Raw genomic sequence first — 17,703 nt, forward strand, 5'->3', positions numbered from 1 at the left:
GGGTCTGGCCACCCGCACCCGCATGCCCTGCTGGAGACGGCGATGGGTGTCACCACAGGCCCCTGGAATCTCCAGGCATGATTCCTCTGAAGGAGCAAACGCGCGGGGTCCCAAGGCGGTTGGCTGTGAACCTGGATCTCCCTGAGCTCATGGGGCAGGCCCAGCCCCACCCCACAGGTCACCCCCCCATGGGGGGCGGGGAGTGCTGGGGACAGACCTCTCCTGCACCTGGCTGCTTGGCTTTCTCTTTCTGAAGCCGGATTGCGGGTCGCAACTTAAAACAGCAGCAACCACAAACACCCACGGGCAAACAGATAAAACCCCGAAATGCCCCAGCCACTCAGAAGGTCCTGCTCTCCCAGCAGCGGGGCCTGGGAGCCTGACCCCAGCTTGCCCCTCACCCTGCCCTCCGACCAGGCCTTCTCACAAGCAGACGGATGGAAAAGAAGCCTTGGGCCGGGAATCGGAATCCTGGCTCATCGGAATCACCGCGTGGGATCGACGGAGGGCCCCCTCCCCTTTTACTCGCCTGGCCGCCTCCTTCATGCCAGCACGAGGACCTGGGCGCGGCCATGACCCCACTTGCCAGAGAGGCAGGTGTGAGGGTTCCTGCCCCAGTTCGCACACCTGTGGGAAGCGGAGTGGGACTCTGCCCCGTAGACGCGCACGGGAGTGTGAAGGACCGCGGTTTTCACAGCGTGAGGCAGCGGCAGGGGCCCCCGCAGCCCTGGAGATACTCAGGAGGAACACCCCCCCCCCATCCCTCACTGTCCAGCTCAAGGGCACATGCGTCCACAGGGGGTTCGCCCCACTCGAGAACGGATGTGCTTTGAGATCTGGCAGGTATGGGGACTTCAGGGAGGGTCCGGAGCCTTTGTCGCTCCGGTTTTGGGGTTCAGTGGACGGAAAACCGAAGGGTGTGTCGCCACAGCACCCCATAGATGGTGGCTGCCCGCGGCTACCTGCGGAAACAAGGCAGCAGGAAACTGGTGGGAGTGACATGGCCCCTGGGGTCCCTGCAGGTCCCGTGGGCCTGACCCCGGCAGGAGAGACCGATGCGTCCACGGTCAGCCTGGAATCACTGACTGCTTCCGAATCCTGGGGGCTCATCGAGGTTGCAGAGCTGGTGGCTCCTGTGTCCTGGGACATGGCAGGACATCCGGATGCAAACTAGTCATCCTCGCCCCCACCAGCCATTTGCAGGCATCTTTCTAGATCTTTCTGCTAGATTCAAAAGGGAAGCCACCCTGGCCTTGGGGTCTTTGTTCACTGAGCTAAGCCGAACCCTCCCTCGTTTGGGTGCGTGGAGCCAAGCACTGCAGGCCCGAGCTTCCTCCCTCTCAGGCCCCGGGGAGCGGACCTTGAACCTCAGCGAGGACCTCAGGCGTGTGACGTGTGATGTTACACACGAGCTCATTTTGAAAAGCAGGAGCCCTGGAAGGGCACGAGAAAGCTGTTAGCAACAGCATTTTACTCGCTAGTCCCACATAATGCAAACAGATGTGTGCTTTTATTGAAACAGTTCGGTAGTGCTCTTTGGTTTTTCTAAATTAAATCTCGAAATTTTACGAAGAGTCAGGACAGGCCAGACAGCCCCCCGGGGCACCAGTCACAAAGCGATGTGCACATGGATGCGTTCAGGGAGCAAAGCCCAGGACAAAGGCTTGCTTTCCACTGGGGCTTCTCAGGTGCTCAGGATGCACGTTTGATCTCGAACGGAAGATGGGAGGACTGGTTTGCCTTAGTGGGGTGGGGCAGGGGTGGGAACAGCTGGGTCTCCGGCGGGAGAACCTTGGCTTTCTCAGGGAAGCAGACACCCAACCAGAGAAAGGCTGTGGCGCACCTGGATAAAGAGTGGCCTGTTAGCCTGGGGAAGGGGGCCAGGGGGAGGTGAAAGGGCGTGGTGGGGACTGGCGGGCCGGAGGGGCGAGGTTGATGCAGCAGCACTGGCGGCCAGTGCGGGCTCAGGCAAGTGTCCGGGAAAAATCCCATGTCTAGATGGTTACGTGCACTTTCCTTAATGGCTGGTGTCTCGAACAATGGATGGGGCCCACCACACCGGTCTTGTCAGGTGTGCAGGCCTCCCGTTTGAAAACTTTGCCCCGAAGACCTCATCCCCCCTCCCCTGCCCCGCAGGTGCCCCGAACAACCTCCCCAGGCCTGCCAGGACGCACCTGCTGCCCGCTAGGACGCAGCTACACTCCCACGCCCCCCCACCCTCCCACCCCACCCCCCCGTCCATCTGCACCCTGAGTGGAGCATCACGGCATCCTCTCGGTGTCGCCAAAGCCAAAATCCGTGGAGCGTTGCCTTCTGAGGTCTGGTCACAGCTGCCGTTGGTCTGCCAAACATGTGAGATAATCATCTTCAAGTGGGCATGCGTCACAGATGGCTTTACCCTGGAGCCCCGAGTCAGGAGCATGCTCTGTCCCCTCCCACGTGGGAGTCTGGGCTGCGATTCCAGCCCCATCAAGGCATCCTTGCTGACAGCAGACCCCCCTCAACGGTCTCCTGGGCTCCTGGTGCTCCTGGGGCTGCTGGAACCGAGTGCCCCCGGCCCAGCAGTGGCAGCAACAGAAAGGTGTTCCCTCTTGTTCTGGAGGCCAGAAGCCTGCAATCCGGGTGTCGGCTGGGCTGTTCCAGGCAGCTCCCCCAGTTTCAAAAGTTCCCCTTCCTACAAGGACCGGGGGCCCAGCCATATACCAGTGTGACCTCATCTTAACTAATGATACCTGCAATGACCCTATTCCCCAAGAAGGTCCCATTCAAAGGTCCTGGGGGCTACAACTTCAAAGAATCTGGGGAGATGCAACTCACCCTGTAACACTCCCTTTCTTCTGGTTCCCCATGACCCTTCACGTCATTAAGTGGCAAATGCCAACTTCTGGGGCCTCTGGTGGCTGGAGGGGTGGCGTGGGTCAGGTCAGGCAGGCCAGGGCAGGCAGCAGTCTTGGGGTGCCCCGGGAGGCCGCAGGCTGGCAGGCTGAGCTCTTCTCCTCCGGAGACGGGGTGGATGGGGAGGCGACAAGAGTCCTTAAAGCCACTGCCTCCCACAGAATAGCATCCTCTCCAAAGGGACGGTTTGGCCGGAACTGGATGGGAGAAAGGAGGTTCTGGCGTCGTCCCGCCCCCGCCCCCACAGGAAACCCATCCCCGAGGTCATAGGTCATATGCTGCCGTCGTCCAGCATCCTGGTGAGGCCCTCGCAGATGCGGCGCAGGTGGGAGCGGTAGGGCTCGGCGGGGCCGTAGAGCGCCGCCAGGAAGTCGCAGTCGGCCAAGTGGCCGAAGACGTGGTTGATGCGGCCGTGGGACTTGGCGGTCAGGTGCGCGCCCACGGCCTGGTGCAGCAGGTCCCGGCACTCGTGCAGGGCGGCGGCCAGCACGCGCCGGTCGAAGGTGAACTCCACCTGGCGGAAGCTGACGGCGGTCATGGCCGCGCAGCGCGCCCTCTGGCGGAAGCGCTGCAGCAGCGCCAGCTCCTCGCCGCCCAGCCGGCCGCCGCGCAGCAGCACGCCCAGCTTCACCGCCACCTTGACCAGGTTCTTGAGCACCTTCTGGGCCTCCTTGCGGCTGCGGGTGAACTCCTTGATGGCGCGGTACAGCTCGTCCAGCACCTCGCTGCTCGTGTCGTCGATGAACACGGCCACCGTGGCCTTGGACGCCATCTTGCTCAGGAGCTTCTTCTGGGCCTGCAGGGCCAGGCTCTTGGTGCTGAAGGCGTCCATCGGCCCTGCCAGGAGGAGAGGTACACGGGCGTCAGTCCCCACGGCCCTGGCCCTTCCAGGACCTTCCCGGCAGGCCCCTTGTGTTTGGTGCCACGCTGTGCTAGTCTGTGAAATGGGCGCATGCTGGCGCCCCAGCCCCAGGGAGCCCCACCCACAGGAGCCTGCGGTTTGGGAAGCACCTGCTGGGCCCTGGGCTGGGTGCGGGGTGGAGGCATGTCTGGGACACGTGGCCCGTCCCACCCTCACAAGCTACAAGATGCCATCGCGGGGGCACCCCCGAGAGGCAGGGATGCAGGCAGGCCTCCTGGAGGAGGGAGGGACAGGTGAGAAGGTGGGCAGAGGGACGGCATACTTCACAACTCTGTGGCCCAGAGGAGCTAGAGCACAGAGCACAAGAACAGGGCAGGATACCTACACAGAAGAGCCCTTGAAAACAAGCAGTCACACTGAAAAGATGGGGACCCAGAGGACCCTAAGGGATCTAAGGGAATTCGTTTCTAAAAAGAGAAAGAGGGGCACCTGGGTGGCTCTGTTGGTTAGGTGACTGCCTTTGGCTTGGGTCATGATCCCAGAGTCCTGGGATCGAGCCCCTGCATACGGCTCCCTACTCTTTGGGGAGTCTGCTTCTTCCTCTGCCACTCCCCCTGCTTGTGCTCTCTCTCTCTTTCAAATAAATAAAATCTAAAAATAAATAAAAATAAAGAAAGGAAGGAAGGACGAGAGGGAGGGAGGAGGAGGAAGGAAGGGTAAAGTCAAAAGAGTGAATGCATAATGGTGAAATCTGGACAGGACATTCTCCAGTCCACCAGACCCACCATATCCTCCCTGTGAGCTGAGGAGAGGCTCAAGGTGAGTTATCACAGGCTGATTCCATCCCCTCCTCCCCAGTCCAGCTTGTCATTCCCCACCCTATCCTGCAGTGCAGTAGGATGGAGGTCCCAGGCCCCAAGCCCTGGGCTGTTTAGGGTGGAGGAGCCCAGTTACTACCAATTCCCCAGCCTTACTGTCCTGGCGTGTTTACAGCAGACAGCCCTGAGGACCTCCTCCATTGAGGAATGAGTCAGGTGGACAGCAGCCTGGGCTCTGGGGCCCCGGGGGTGAGGGCCACGTGTGAGGTTTCTAGAAACACATTGTTCCAGCAACACCTCTGATCTGGACACACTGACTTGAGACCACTTCCGCCCAGGAAAGGGCCAGGACAATGCCCAAGAGGAACGGCAGACCAGCTCTCAGGGCACAGTGACCAGGCCTCGGACTGCAATCTCTGTCTGTTCCTCACACCTGTCCCCGTGGCTGACTTCCAGATGCCCCGAGCTCTGAAGCCGCCCTCCAACCACCTCCTTCTGGTGGGGCCAGAGTTCTTCCCAACCTGCACATCTGGGCATGACTCTTTCCTTCCGAGGACCAGCCAGCAGCTCCTATGGCTCCCAGGACCGGGCCCCACGCCTCATTTAGGTGCCGTAACCTCCCCAGTGAACTCCTATTCATGCCCCCGGAGCCCTGGCTCCCGGGCCCCTGCCTTCTTGAAGTTTCATCCCTCAGCTCAGCTTGGAAGCGATCCCCGAACAACCACACTGATGGTAAGGCGCCTCCTCTGGGCCACGCAGTGCCCCAGGGACTCCCCGAACACTGCACTGCCCCACTGCTGGCCCTCACTCCCCGGCTGGCCAGCCTCACCCCAACCTACAGGAGAGGCGAGGGGCCTGCTTCCTTACCCGCTGTGTCTTTGGAGACTCCAGAAAAATGAATGAGGCGAGCTGGAGACCCACCCCCAGCCCTCACCCAGTGTCCCAGGCCCTGATAGAAATGCACTCCCACCCTGGCCCCAGGCAGCCAGACCAGGGAGGCTGCGGGGGTGCCTGCTCAGCCCCCAGAGCCCCCACAAAGCCCGTCTTTGTGCAAGCTCACACCCCGAGAGAAGTCCCACCCCCTAGGCTGCCCCCTCGCCTGCCCTCAGAGGTCAGGGTGGGCACAGGGAATGGCAGGACTGCCTTCCCTGCCCCCCACAGCATCCCCAGCGTGTGGGGTTGCGCAGGCCTGGGCCAGAGCAGGGGGGCTGCAGACTCAGCACCACGTGGCGGGCCCTGAGCCCACAGCATGTGCCCGTTTCATCATTTCCACCAGGCAGTAGGCTGGTTGCCAGTTTGCTGAAGAAATTACACAGGCTCAGAGAGGCTGAGCCACTTCCTCGAGGCCACACAGCAATACAGCAACTGACTGCCTCTGCAGGCCTACTCTTTTCCACCTTCCCCACTTGGTGCCTGCAGACCACCTCGAGTTTCAAGGGCCAGGAGCTGTTTCACTGACAAATCTAGCCCCACTATTTAGGATCTGCTCCCAGATCTGACTGCATAGTCAAGCAACATAGCTGCCTTGTGCCTCAGTTTCCCCATATGTAAAATGGGAAAGATTGAACTAACTCTGTCCTAGGCCAGAAGATTGTGGCCAACCCCAATGCCCACCCCAGGCTGTGAGCTTCCCCTGGGCCAGGGGCTGGATGCCACTGGCTAGAATTCTGCCATTCAGCTTCCTGAAGGCATAGTCCCACTTATCTGTGAGATTCTCTGGGAAAAGGGCAGCAGCAGCTTCAGGCTGCCGAAGGAGTACCTGTGCCTCCCAGATGCCCTCCCACTGGTTTCTCTAGAATGTTCTATTCAGTTCCCTGCATCGGGACCACTCCTTTCCCTGTTACTCATCCTGTAAACTGCTCAGTCAAGTCTCAGTGTCAGTCACCTCCTCCTGGAAGCCTCCCATGGCGCCCCAGGCATGCTCTCATTTTGGCCTTGCACACCTTGATTTCATGGTTCATCTCCCTGGCCTGACAGTGCAGCCAGGGGCCAGGGCTCCCTTGTTCACACAGTGCTTCCTGTACTCAGCCCGGGGCCTGGTACACAGCAGGCACCCCATAAGTGTTTACCGAATGCATGAAGGAAAGGACATCCATGAACATCAGAAATGAGAAGGAACCCCCAAGGCCTTGGGTTCAGTCTCCCCAGCTTACTGATGGACAAACAGGCTCAGAGAGGGAAAGGACTTTCCCTGAGTCCAGGGAGGAGGCCCAGGCACCTGGACCCCAAGGTCTCTGGAGCCCAGGCCTTGCTGCCTATCCACCCTCGGGGGCGGGGTGGAGGGGCTCTGTCCCTCTCTGGTCCAATCTGCACGTGCTGGTTGAGCATGTTGGTTCTGGAGGGGAGTTGGGCCCCGAGCAGGACCTTCCTCCTAAGCCCAGAAGGAAAAGGGGGTGGGCAGAGGCAACTGCAGCCTCCATCCGGGCCTCCACACTCCTAACCCCTCCAGCCCGCCCCCAGACCTGCTCACACCTGGGCCAGCCCAGCTGCATGACCCCTTCTCCCTGACCCATTGTTCTGCCAGAAACCCCCGATCCAAACAGGCAGACAAGGAGATGACTACAATCCCAGGGGAGCAGGCCATGGACGAAAATAAACCCCGGCCTTCCTTCCTTCCTGCACACTCCCCAGGTCTGCGGGCGGACAAGCCAGGAGGCGGCCAGGCTGAGCCATTTCGGCCCTTCTTGGGGCAGCGCCTTCCCAGAAACTGCCGAGGGGTCCAGGGCCAGATGGTCAGTGTCCCTGGTCCAGCCACCAAGGGCCTGAGCATCCCATTATTGTCAAAGCTAAACAAGCCTCCCAGAGGATGGAGGGCTCGGCTTCACACTCATTCAGTCACCAGCGAGCATTTAGGGAGCACCGTGTGCCAGGCACTGGGATATCGGGACAACCAAATGAGATCCCGTCCCTGCCTTCTGGGGGACTCCAGCTTTTAAGACGCAGGCCACCTTATTACAAAATAATTCAGGTCCCCCGTTTCCCTGAAATGGAATCTGCAGACACCACTGTCTACCTGTACCTGCCAGCTTAAAAACAAAATAGGGGGTCCTGGCTGGCTCAGTCAGTTAAGCATCTACCTTCAGCTCAGGGTCCTGGGATCAAGCCCTGCAGTGGGCTCCTTGCTCAGCGGGAGCCTGCGTCTCCTTCTCCCTCTGCCCCTCCCCAAAACTCATGCATACTCTCTCTCTCTCTCTCTCTCTCAAAAATAAATAAAATCTTTAAAAAAATTAAATCTTTAAAACATAAACTGTGGTATAAAGGTGGTACTCTTTTTTAAAAGATTTATTTATTTGACAGACAGAGATCACAAGTAGGCAGAGAGGCAGGCAGGGGTGGGGGGGGCAGCAGGCTCCCTGCTGAGCAGAGAACCTGATGCAGGGCTCGATCCCATGACCCTGAGATCATGACCCGAGCTGAAGGCAGAGGCTTAGCCTACTGAGCCACCCAGGCGCCCCTAAAGGTGGTACTCTGAGTCAGCTGATTGGGGAAGGGGTCTGGGACATCCGTCTGGGTCTGTACAAATGTAAAAAGCTGTCAAGCTTGATGGTTGTAAAACTCTGTGATTTTGCTAACATGCAGCAAACTGTACACTTTCCAGGGATGGATTATGGCATGTGAATTTATATCTCAATAAAAAAAATCTGGTCTTACTCTAAAGAAGAAACATCAGTGGCCAACCAGCAGCTGGAAAGTTGCTCAACCTCACTGGCCACTAGGGAGATGCCTGTCAAAATCCTCACCGCCTCCCCTCCCCCCCACCGCCGGTGGCGGGGGCTGTGACTACAGCAACAGTCCGTCATGAGAAACTGAGGCTACGGGCAATGAGAAATGGGGCAGCTGCTGTGAAAACCCACGTTTTGGCCATTCCTCAAACAAACACAGCCTTACCAAGCGACCCAGCAATTCCGCTCCTAGGTAGCTCCCCCAAAGTGATGAGAATGTACGAAACACGCAGGCTTGCACGCACCTGTGCACGGCAGCATGATTCACACAGCCAAACAGTGGGGCCAATCACATGTCCCTCAATGGGTGAAGGGACACACACAGCATGTGCACGCCCTACGTGCATGTCCCACAGCCACGAGCAGGAGCGAGACACCCCCATGTGCAGCCCCGGGGATGGATCCCAAACTCGTGACACGTAGAGAGGCAACCAGACATAGAGGGCCACACAGGGTGTGAGTCCACGCATGTGACACGCCCAGAACAGGCCCCTCCATGGACAGGAAGGGGGCTTGTGGGGACCGGGAGCTGGAGGCAGATAATGGTCGGTGGGGCGGGGGTGTGTGTGACTATTGATGGGGATGGGGTTTCTTTTTGGGGAGAGGGAATGTTCTGGAAGTTGAGCACTTTAAAGTGGTGAATTTTATGGTATGTGGGTTATACCTCATCAAACTGAACACTTACTATATATATTAAGTGTATATATTTTAGGGACACCTGGGTGGCTCAGTCGGTTAAGCAGCTGCCTTTGGCTCAGGTCATGATCCCAACATCCTGGGATCGAGTCCCACATTGGGCTCCTTGCTTGGTGGGAAGCCTGCTTCTCCCTCTGCCTCTGCCTGCCACTCTGCCTGTGCTCTCTGTGACAAATAAATAAAATCTTAAAAAAAAAACACACAAAAACCAAGTGTATATATTTTATAGCTCTCTGCCCCTTACTATGTATGTTTTATGCCTCATATTCAAAATGTTAAATAAATTGAACATTTGAAAAATCAGGATTTGGGGGTGCCTGGGTGGCTCAGTCATTGGGCACCTGCCTCCAGTTCAGGTCATGATCCTGGGGTCCTGGGATCAAGTCCCACATCGGGCTCTCTACTTGCCGGAAAGTCTGCCTCTCCCTCTCCCATCCATCTGCTTGTGTTCCCTCTCTCGCTGTCTCTCTTTCTCTGTCAAATCAATAAATAAAATCTTAAAAAATAAAAAGCCATAATTAAAAAGAAAAGAAAAATCAGTATTTGGCCCATAGTGTAGTACAAACAGAAATAAAAGGGTCACACGAGTTAAGATTTGTAAATCGCTTCTGCCTTGCTGGGCACACAGTAGGCACCTACTACCGCAGGGCTGCCCAACAAGAATTCCCCACCTTTGACGCTCAGGTCCCCCGCGCTTGAGGACAGAGCGCGTCTCTCGGAGATCTGCTTATGGGGCACGGCAGTGAACTTGTAGCTACAGATTCCTATTGAAAAGAGCTCCACCTTTCCCTAAATTTACCCAGGAGCTACAATTTGGGGACAGTCACTGAGTATTAAAGCCTAGCAAAAGCCCACTTGACGGTCTGTTTCCAGCAGAACATGAGGAAGCTGTGAGCGTCAGGGGACTACTCAAGGCACATGGCTGGATGCCTCGTGTCCCTGCTCCCTGCCCCCCAAAGCCGGAACGTCCTGTTAGCACCGCAAGCAAAAAGAAAGCCCTCCAAATTTCCAAAATAGTCCCCTAAGAGGAGTGTCTCCTCCTTCCAGCAAGGAAGGAGGAGACACCAGTAACCAGCGAACACAAAAACAAACGGGAAAATTTCAGGGAGAGATAAGAGCCAAGGAGGACAGGGAAGTGATGGCCAGGGACAGCAGGTGACCTTGGCCAGGACGGTCAGGAAGGCCTCTCTGCAGTGGAGCTGCCAAAGCTGGGAATGGAAAGACAGGATCTGGCGGAAAGGTGAGCCCGGCAGAGGAAACAGCTGTTGCAAAGTCCCTGGGGCAGGACTGTGCCTGGTGGGCTAGAGGAGCAGTGAGGATAGTGAAGGCCACTGTCTGGCCCCACAGCCCTGATATCTCCCCACAGGGACCCCAGACAGGCCCCATGACCTTGGGGGCAGCTTTCCCATCTATGAAATGGGTGTCCATGTACAGAGTCCTTGGTCCACATTCTTCCCCAGAACTGTGGAGTCCAGCCCATACCTCTTCTGCCGACCCCAGGTAAAGGCCTTCTGGACTTGGAACTTTGTCCTGTTCCCTAGTTGGGGCACTCCAGCTCCCAAACACCCTGCAAACTGGCCATGGATCCTGATCTTGAACCTCTGGGCTGCTCTAACATCGCTTACCTGCAGAGGCAAGGACAGGAGGCAGGACTGTCCCTGAGCCTCCCCTGAGAGGTGAAGGGCACACACCAGGGAATGGCGTCCTCCCAGTGGACCCTGTTCCCTCCAGTCCCTTCAGTTTCCAAACCCAGGCCAGTGTCTATCCCGTTACAGCCACAACCCCCTCTGTCTCTCCATTGTTCAGTGGGCTCCAGCCTCACCCATCCCCTCACTGCACACGCTGTGCCTCTCCCAGGGGTGGGGAGCTGGGGGCATTCTCAGCATAAGGGTCCCCCTGCTCAGAGAGGCTTTCCCTGACACCCCAAATTATTCACCCCCAGCCTCTACCTCACCCCACTTATTTGTGACGGTTCATTGTACTGGCCTGTAGATTCATGACTCAGGGTTCCTATGCTAGGCTCGAGGCCATGAAGGTGGGTAATGGGTCTGTCTTTAGTCCTGGCAGGGTCCCCAGTACCCAGCCCTGGGTAGGCAATGGATCATCATCAGAGGATTGTTGAATGACTAACTGATTAATGAATGCAAACTGAAGCACAGGTAATACGGGCAGGAGATGAGGTTGGAAAGCTGCCTGGGCCCTGTTTGTTGGGAGGCCCTGGAGGTTGGGAGTGGGAAGACTCCTCCTGGCCCTCCCCCATCCCACTGGGACTGAGCACACTGCAACCCCGGGTTGAGTCCCACGGCCAAATCGATTCTCGCAAAATGCTCTCCGTAAGTTTCACCAAACTGGGATCGATCGTTGGGCTTTCAGATGTGGTTGACAAACATGTGCAGTTCTGGGCATGGGATATCACCTGACATTCTCCTTTATGGAAACAATCCAGACAAATGTGAAACAAGGGGAATGAGAACTGCGTTCATCAGCAACGAGAGCAACGGTCCGTGCCGAACCAGATGGCAGGTGACCCCGGGGCCGGAGAGCATCTCCTCAAGTCTCTTGTGCTTTTCACAAGGAAACCACTGTGGACCCGACACACTGTTGAGTTTAATTCTCATCACTGGCATTCTCTTCATCACTTTCTTGAGTTCTGCCAGGAGCTGGCAAACCATGGCCCACTGCTCGTTTTTGTAAATAAAGTTTTATTGGCACACGGCCGCAGCCATTCCTTCCATACCATCTAGGGCGGTCTCCGCACCACAACGGCAGCCTTGGGTAGACGGGACAGAGACCTGTATGGCTTACAGAGCTGAAAATATTTATTCTCGGGCCTTCATAAAAAGAGTATGCCAGCCCCTGGTCTAGACCATCAACAGGACAATAAAGCAAACCCCGATGTGTAGTAGTTGCCAATTTCCACGGTGTACGTGCTCCCCCCCAGGGGCCAATTTCAAACTTCCAACTTGATGTCAGCAAAGGTGGAACTGGGAAGAGCTGCTCACCATTTCCACCAACCACCTCCAAGAGACGAAAATGACCTCAAGAGTACAGATTGTAGTAAAATACGGTAGAATAATTAGGAAGTTATGATTTTTGACTATTTATGACATTTGCTTTTTTGTGACTTTTATCAACCTATGATTCACACACCATAAAACACGTCCTTTTAAAGTGTGCAACTCAGTGGTTTTTATATATATACACAGAGTTGTGCAACTATTGCCATTATCTAGCTCCAGAACATTCCACCACCCCAAAAAGCAACCCTGCCCCCATCAGCAGTCCACTCCCCAGCCCCCAAGAACCCCCTTCCCATCCATGGAGGAGCCTGGTCTGGACGTGTCACATGCATGGACTCGCTCCCTGTGTGGCCTTCTGTCTGGTTCCCTCCCTGCGTGTTGTGGGCTCAGGGTCCGTCCGCGGGGCCGCGCATGTCAATGCTTCCCTCCTTTTTATTGCCAAATAATATTCTATACCCTCATTTTAAATACAACGTAAGCTCATAGTCTGTCATTTTTAATAATGGCTGTGTTTAACAACCCAGCCATAAAAAAACCTGATGAGACAGCAAGGGGCTCTTGTGAGCCGGGCTGGGCTGGTGACAGCAGGCCCCGGGGCCACGGGGAGCCCATCCCCGCCACATGAATTCTTCATGTCCCACACAAAGGGCATCAATAATTGATGGACCAGCTCAGCAGGGCCGGGCCGGCCTCTCCCTCTCACCTCTCTGAGCCCTGGCTGCGGTGGCCCAGGAGGGCCTCCATCCACAGCAGCAAATGCCCCCACTGTCCTTGTGCCCTCATGAGACCCGCTGCCAACACCAGGGCCCCTGCGGTGTCGGGCTGTTACCAATCACCGCTCGGAACTCACAGTTGATACCCTATTTGGATATGGCAAAAGGAAAAGAGAAATCTGCTCGTCTGAGGGGCTTGGGGGTCTCAAATGGGTTCTCCAGAGCCCCGGCAGGGCCCCCCCAAGGATGAGCCGGGTCTGGCCACCTGCCGGGCGGCAGGGGGAGCCGGGACACTGCCAGCTATGGTCAGACTTCCACTGAAGCAGAGCTTGGGCACCGAGCAGGAATGACAGGAGAGCACAGCCTACCCCCTACAGAAAAGACCAGGCCAGGCCGGGGCTCAGGCCCAGCAAAAGATGTTTCACAGCAAGTGGAGGAGGCCCGCATGGGGCACCAGTGTGTCTGCAGCCCCTAGGGGAGTCCCAGCTCCACCCACCTCTCCCCTCTCCACTGCCTGAATCCTAGTTCCCTGAACCCTGGGCCCTCCTTCCAGCTCAAGCTCTCACACCTCCCCATCCGTCCTCCCCAAAGAGGCCACCAGAGGGCGCCGGTGATCACCGGAATCGGGACCCACTTCCTCTGCCCACAGCCCTCCACAGCTCCCCTTTTGGAGGTAAAAGCCCAAATTCTTCCCATAGTCCACAGGACCATGACCTCATCCCCATCCCCTCCCTCTCTTCCCCTCACTCACTCTGTTCCAGTCACATGGGTCTCCTCACTGTTCCTCCAAAACTCCAGGTCCAGGCCTGCCCCAGGGCCTTTGCATGGGCTGTGTCCTCTAACTGGAATGCCCTTCCTCTCGGGTCTCCACATGGCTGTCATTCAGGCCTCAGCTCAAATGTCACCTTCTCAGGGGTCCCTCCCAGATCCCCCATTTAAACTAACTTCCACATCCCTCTGTCTCTCCATCGAGTTCATGCAGTTACAGTGAAGCGGAATGATATTTCTGGATGATCACCTATGTTTCCCAAGTCCCATCTGTGAGCCAAGTGAGGGAGGACACCAACTCGGCCTTGGTCAGTGCCATGTCAGTGGGCGCCCTGTACCAGGCTTCAGCTCACAGCAGGGGCTCAGAATCTGTTGAGTGAATAAATGACCTCCCAGCTCCAGAGGGGTCTAGCATCTGAGAGCTCATCCAAAGGCCCCACAGTCCAGCCAGGGAAACTGAGGCCCAGAGAGAGACAGAGATAACCCAAGGTCACATAGGAGTGCTGCGTAACTTCCTCTGGAGTGGGGGCTCTCCCAGGTAAATGCTCCCCAACTTTCACTACCCCATTGGACAGAAGTGGAAGTTGAGGTCTGGAGAACAGTCTTAGATGATCCCAAGGACTGAGACAGAGGAACTTCTGGGAAATCGCGGGTGGGGGATCCCAGAGAGTTATCTGGTGGTGGAACGGTAGGGGTAAGGGCTGCCCGGGGGGGGGGGGTGCACATGCTGTGTAAGTGGCCCAGTCCTGCCCCCCACCTCTACATCTCTAACACCTGGGGCTGTGGACCCCCACATCTAAGTCTCTTACACCGGGGGCCATCGACAGCCCACTCCCCCAGTCTCTAACACCTGGGGCCATGGACCCGGCCCCCTCTATGTCTCTAACACCTGGGGCTGTGGACTCCCTCCCCTTCTACATCTCTGACACGTGGGGCTATGGACCCCCACCTCTACATCTCTAATACCAGGGGTTGTGGACAGCCCCCAATCTCTAACCTGGGGCTATGGACAACCCCCTGTCTCTAACACAGGGGGACGTGGACAACCACCTCCGTCTCTAACACCTGGGATTGTGGACGCCTCCCCTACGTCTCTAACACCTGGGGCTGTACCTGGATGAGTCTCAGCCGTTATTCGGCGGCATCTGACTCTGGGCGGGGCCATTTCGGCCACAGCAGCTGGAGCTTTGTCCTCAGGCACCGTCTCCTGGCCCCACTGGACAGACAGGGACACCGAAGCCTCTTAAACCCACCATATCAGATCATCAAGCAACCAAAAGGCCCCTGTCCTACCCAGGCCTGAGATGAGGAAACAGGTTCAGAGAGCATCTGAGCTGCCCAAGGCCATGCAGCAGGAGGGGACACCATAGGGCTCCCAATCTTCACCTGTCTGACTCATCTATTCAGTTAGGGATCTCCCACCCTCATCAGAGAGGGTTCAAGCCCCCCACTAGCAGCCCCCCAGTGGTCTGGGCACTCACCTACTACCAGCATCCCGGGCCACCAGGCCTGCCAAGTGGGAGAAGCACAGCCCAGGTGTTTGTGTGGTTGGGGCGACAACTCTTTGTTCTGGTTTCCATAGGTACCGCGTCCCAGGGCCGGCTGCTCTGCTCCTCCCAGCTGCCCAGCCCTCGCCTGGCAGTCTCTTGGCCCAGCCCATCTAGGCAACTTGTTATGTTTTAAAGTCGGTGCCCATGGACCTGGCAGGGCAGTTGAAGGAACAGCCCATGCAGAGGCCCCAGGGCAGGACCGTGTCTGGAGTTTGGAGGAACGTGGAGGTTGGTCTGGCTGGAGCAGAGTTAGTGAGGGGGAGAGAGGGAGGACCAGAAGGAGACATGCAAGGCCCACATTCCTGCATTGAACCTGGAAGCAGCCCTCTTCCTCAGGGATTTTGGTCCCTTCCCATTCTGCAGACAGGAAACTGAGGCTCAGAGAATCCAATCGCTTATGCTGAGTAGCATGGTGAGTGGCAGAACAGGAGCCTATCGGTCTGATTCCAGGGTCTGAACTCCACAACCACTAGGCTGAACTGCCCGCACTTCTCCCTGGGCCTCCCCAGGGCATCCAGCTCCGCCAGCTGGCCTCGGACATGCTCCGGAAGCAATCCTGGAGGCCCGTTTACAGCTGGGGCTGTCCCTCCTCCAGGAGAGCCCCCCAGGATAGAGGAGGCGGTGATGCTCGCAGATCTAGGTCAGGCCACCTGCCAATTACCTCGGCAGCTACAGTACCAGTTCACAGCTGACAAAACTGAGGCCAAGGCTTCAGGCCACTGGGAAGCTCCCAGGTGGCCAGTCTGGGTGGGCCTGGCCATGGCTCTTCCGGCTGCCTGGACTAGCCAGAAGCCACACTTTCCCATCACCACACCTTTGGCCAGGCTGCCCACTACCTGAAATGCCCTCCCGACTTTGGAATCTGGGAATCCGGCCCTAGCACCTGGCACCCTGCACAGCGAAAGGGGCAGAGTCCATTAGAGTCCCCATGGGGGTGAGGGGACGCTGGTCCCAGAGCACAGCCCCACGCTTGGGAGGGCAGTTCAGACCCAATCTGTCTTCCCCTAACCCATACAGCAGGAGAGTGACGGGGACCCAGAGCGAAAGGGAGAAACAGAGGGAAACTCAGGCAGGGATACCGATAGGCAGGGGGTAGGCAGGGAGTGCAAGGGCATGGGGGCGAGAGAGACAGGGCGTCCAGGTGGCCCCCGAGGTGCGCCGAGATGGCGAGGCGCCCCGGCATCGCTCCCTCACCTGCTCTCCGGGGCCTGTCCGTCGGTCCGACCGTTGGGGCTCCGTACAGCCGCCTCTGAGGGGCCGTTGGGGCTGCCGCGGGACTCGCGCGGGAGGACTGAGAAGGGACTGGACGGGGCGGGCGGGGAAGCTCGGTCACGCCCTCCTATAGCCCCGCCCACCACGGCGGCCCCGCCCCGGCCCCGCCCTCGCGGAAAGGCCCGCGACGGGGGGCGGGCCGAGGGTGTGGAATCAGCCAATGGCAGTGCGGGCGGCGTACGAAGAGCCCAATGAAAGCAAGTTATCAGGAAGGGGACGGTGTCTGGGGCGGGGCCAAACGGCTCCGGGGGATTCCTCCGGAATCGTGAAACCGGCCGGATGCGGTGTTGAGGGGCGGGCGAGGGGGATGGTTTGCCAGAGAAAGGGGAGGAAGGAGATCCAGAGTCAAAAACAGAGAGAGACCCGGTGGGGAGGAGGCAGGGAGAAAGACAGAGACCCCGAAAGGAAAACAGACCAACTCGCCCCTTCCTCCCTCGGGGACTCACTTTACCCACCTGCGTGTTAGAAACTGGGCCCGAAGCACGTTTCTTAAAGCATAGCCCCTAGGAACCCTTTATATCAGAATCACCTGAGAACCCCTTAAAAAATGCAGAGTCCTGCAGCCCTCGATGGGCTGAGCTGACGCCAGGTTGAAGATAAATCTCCCTGAGCAGAGGTAAATCCTCAGGTGAGGTTTGAGGCGGTCGCTGGGTGGACAGACCCTGGACACCCCACCGGGGAACGCGCAGATCCAGCCTCGATTTCCGTGGGAATGAGCCGGCAGAACACGCAGGAGCCTCCTGGCCGCCAGCGGGTGAGGTGGCTGGGCCAGCTGGGGCCCCCCCAGGAGGATGCAGCTGTGAGTCCTGGGAACTGGGCCCAGGAGCTGCTCCCAGCTTCCCTGCTGCTCGGTTTCCTCCCTGCAGCCCAGCTCTAGGTCCCAGTTTTAGCTGGGGCCCGGGGAGGCCAGAGCAGACCAGACAAGTGTTTGTGGCATTCCTCCTGTGTGCACTTGGGACACCCACAGCCCCAGCACAGGGTTCTGCTCCTGAGGCAAAGAGAAATGAAATGTCCCTTTATCCCATTTCGGAGAGGGAAACTTGAGGCCCAGAGAGGGGCAGTGACTTGGCTGAGGACATACAAACATGGGTGGCAGGGCCAGGATTCAAACCTAGGAGTACTGGTCCCACATCCTCTCGCCCTCAGCCAAGTCCTGCCCTCTTCTTAGTCCAGGGCTGCTCTCCTCTGCGTGATTGCCATCCAGGTCCTGCATTCTGGCTGTGGGGGGCATCCTGGGCCCTGCAGGGTGTTGAGCAGTATATCTGGCCCCCTACCTACTGAATGCCAGCAGCCCCCCACCCCCCTCCTGGTCCCAACAATGTCTCCCTCTCCCTCTGCTGCTCCCCCTGGCTGTGCTCTCTCTCTCTCTGATAGATGAATAAAATCT

The 17,703-nt window shown here is 57.8% G+C and overlaps 1 protein-coding gene across 2 annotated transcripts; it reads right to left on the minus strand.

Moving 5' to 3' along the window:
• Positions 1 to 67: 67 nt before the first annotated feature.
• TNFAIP8L1 (TNF alpha induced protein 8 like 1) lies at positions 68 to 16,393 on the minus strand. 2 transcript variants are annotated; one of them, XM_047705582.1, is made up of 2 exons: positions 16,239 to 16,393; positions 68 to 3,732 (listed from the first exon to the last, which is right to left on the minus strand). In XM_047705582.1, the coding sequence occupies exon 2, from the start codon at positions 3,725 to 3,727 to the stop codon at positions 3,167 to 3,169; it is 561 nt and encodes a 186-aa protein (XP_047561538.1). In that variant the 5' UTR covers positions 3,728 to 3,732; positions 16,239 to 16,393; the 3' UTR covers positions 68 to 3,166. The 2 variants fall into 2 exon arrangements, with proteins under 2 accessions (XP_047561538.1, XP_047561529.1); XM_047705573.1 differs by having other exon boundaries at positions 68 to 3,735.
• Between the last annotated feature and the right edge of the window lie 1,310 nt (positions 16,394 to 17,703).

Source organism: Lutra lutra, chromosome 1 (assembly GCF_902655055.1).
Source record: "Lutra lutra chromosome 1, mLutLut1.2, whole genome shotgun sequence".
Lineage (NCBI taxonomy): Eukaryota > Metazoa > Chordata > Mammalia > Carnivora > Mustelidae > Lutra > Lutra lutra.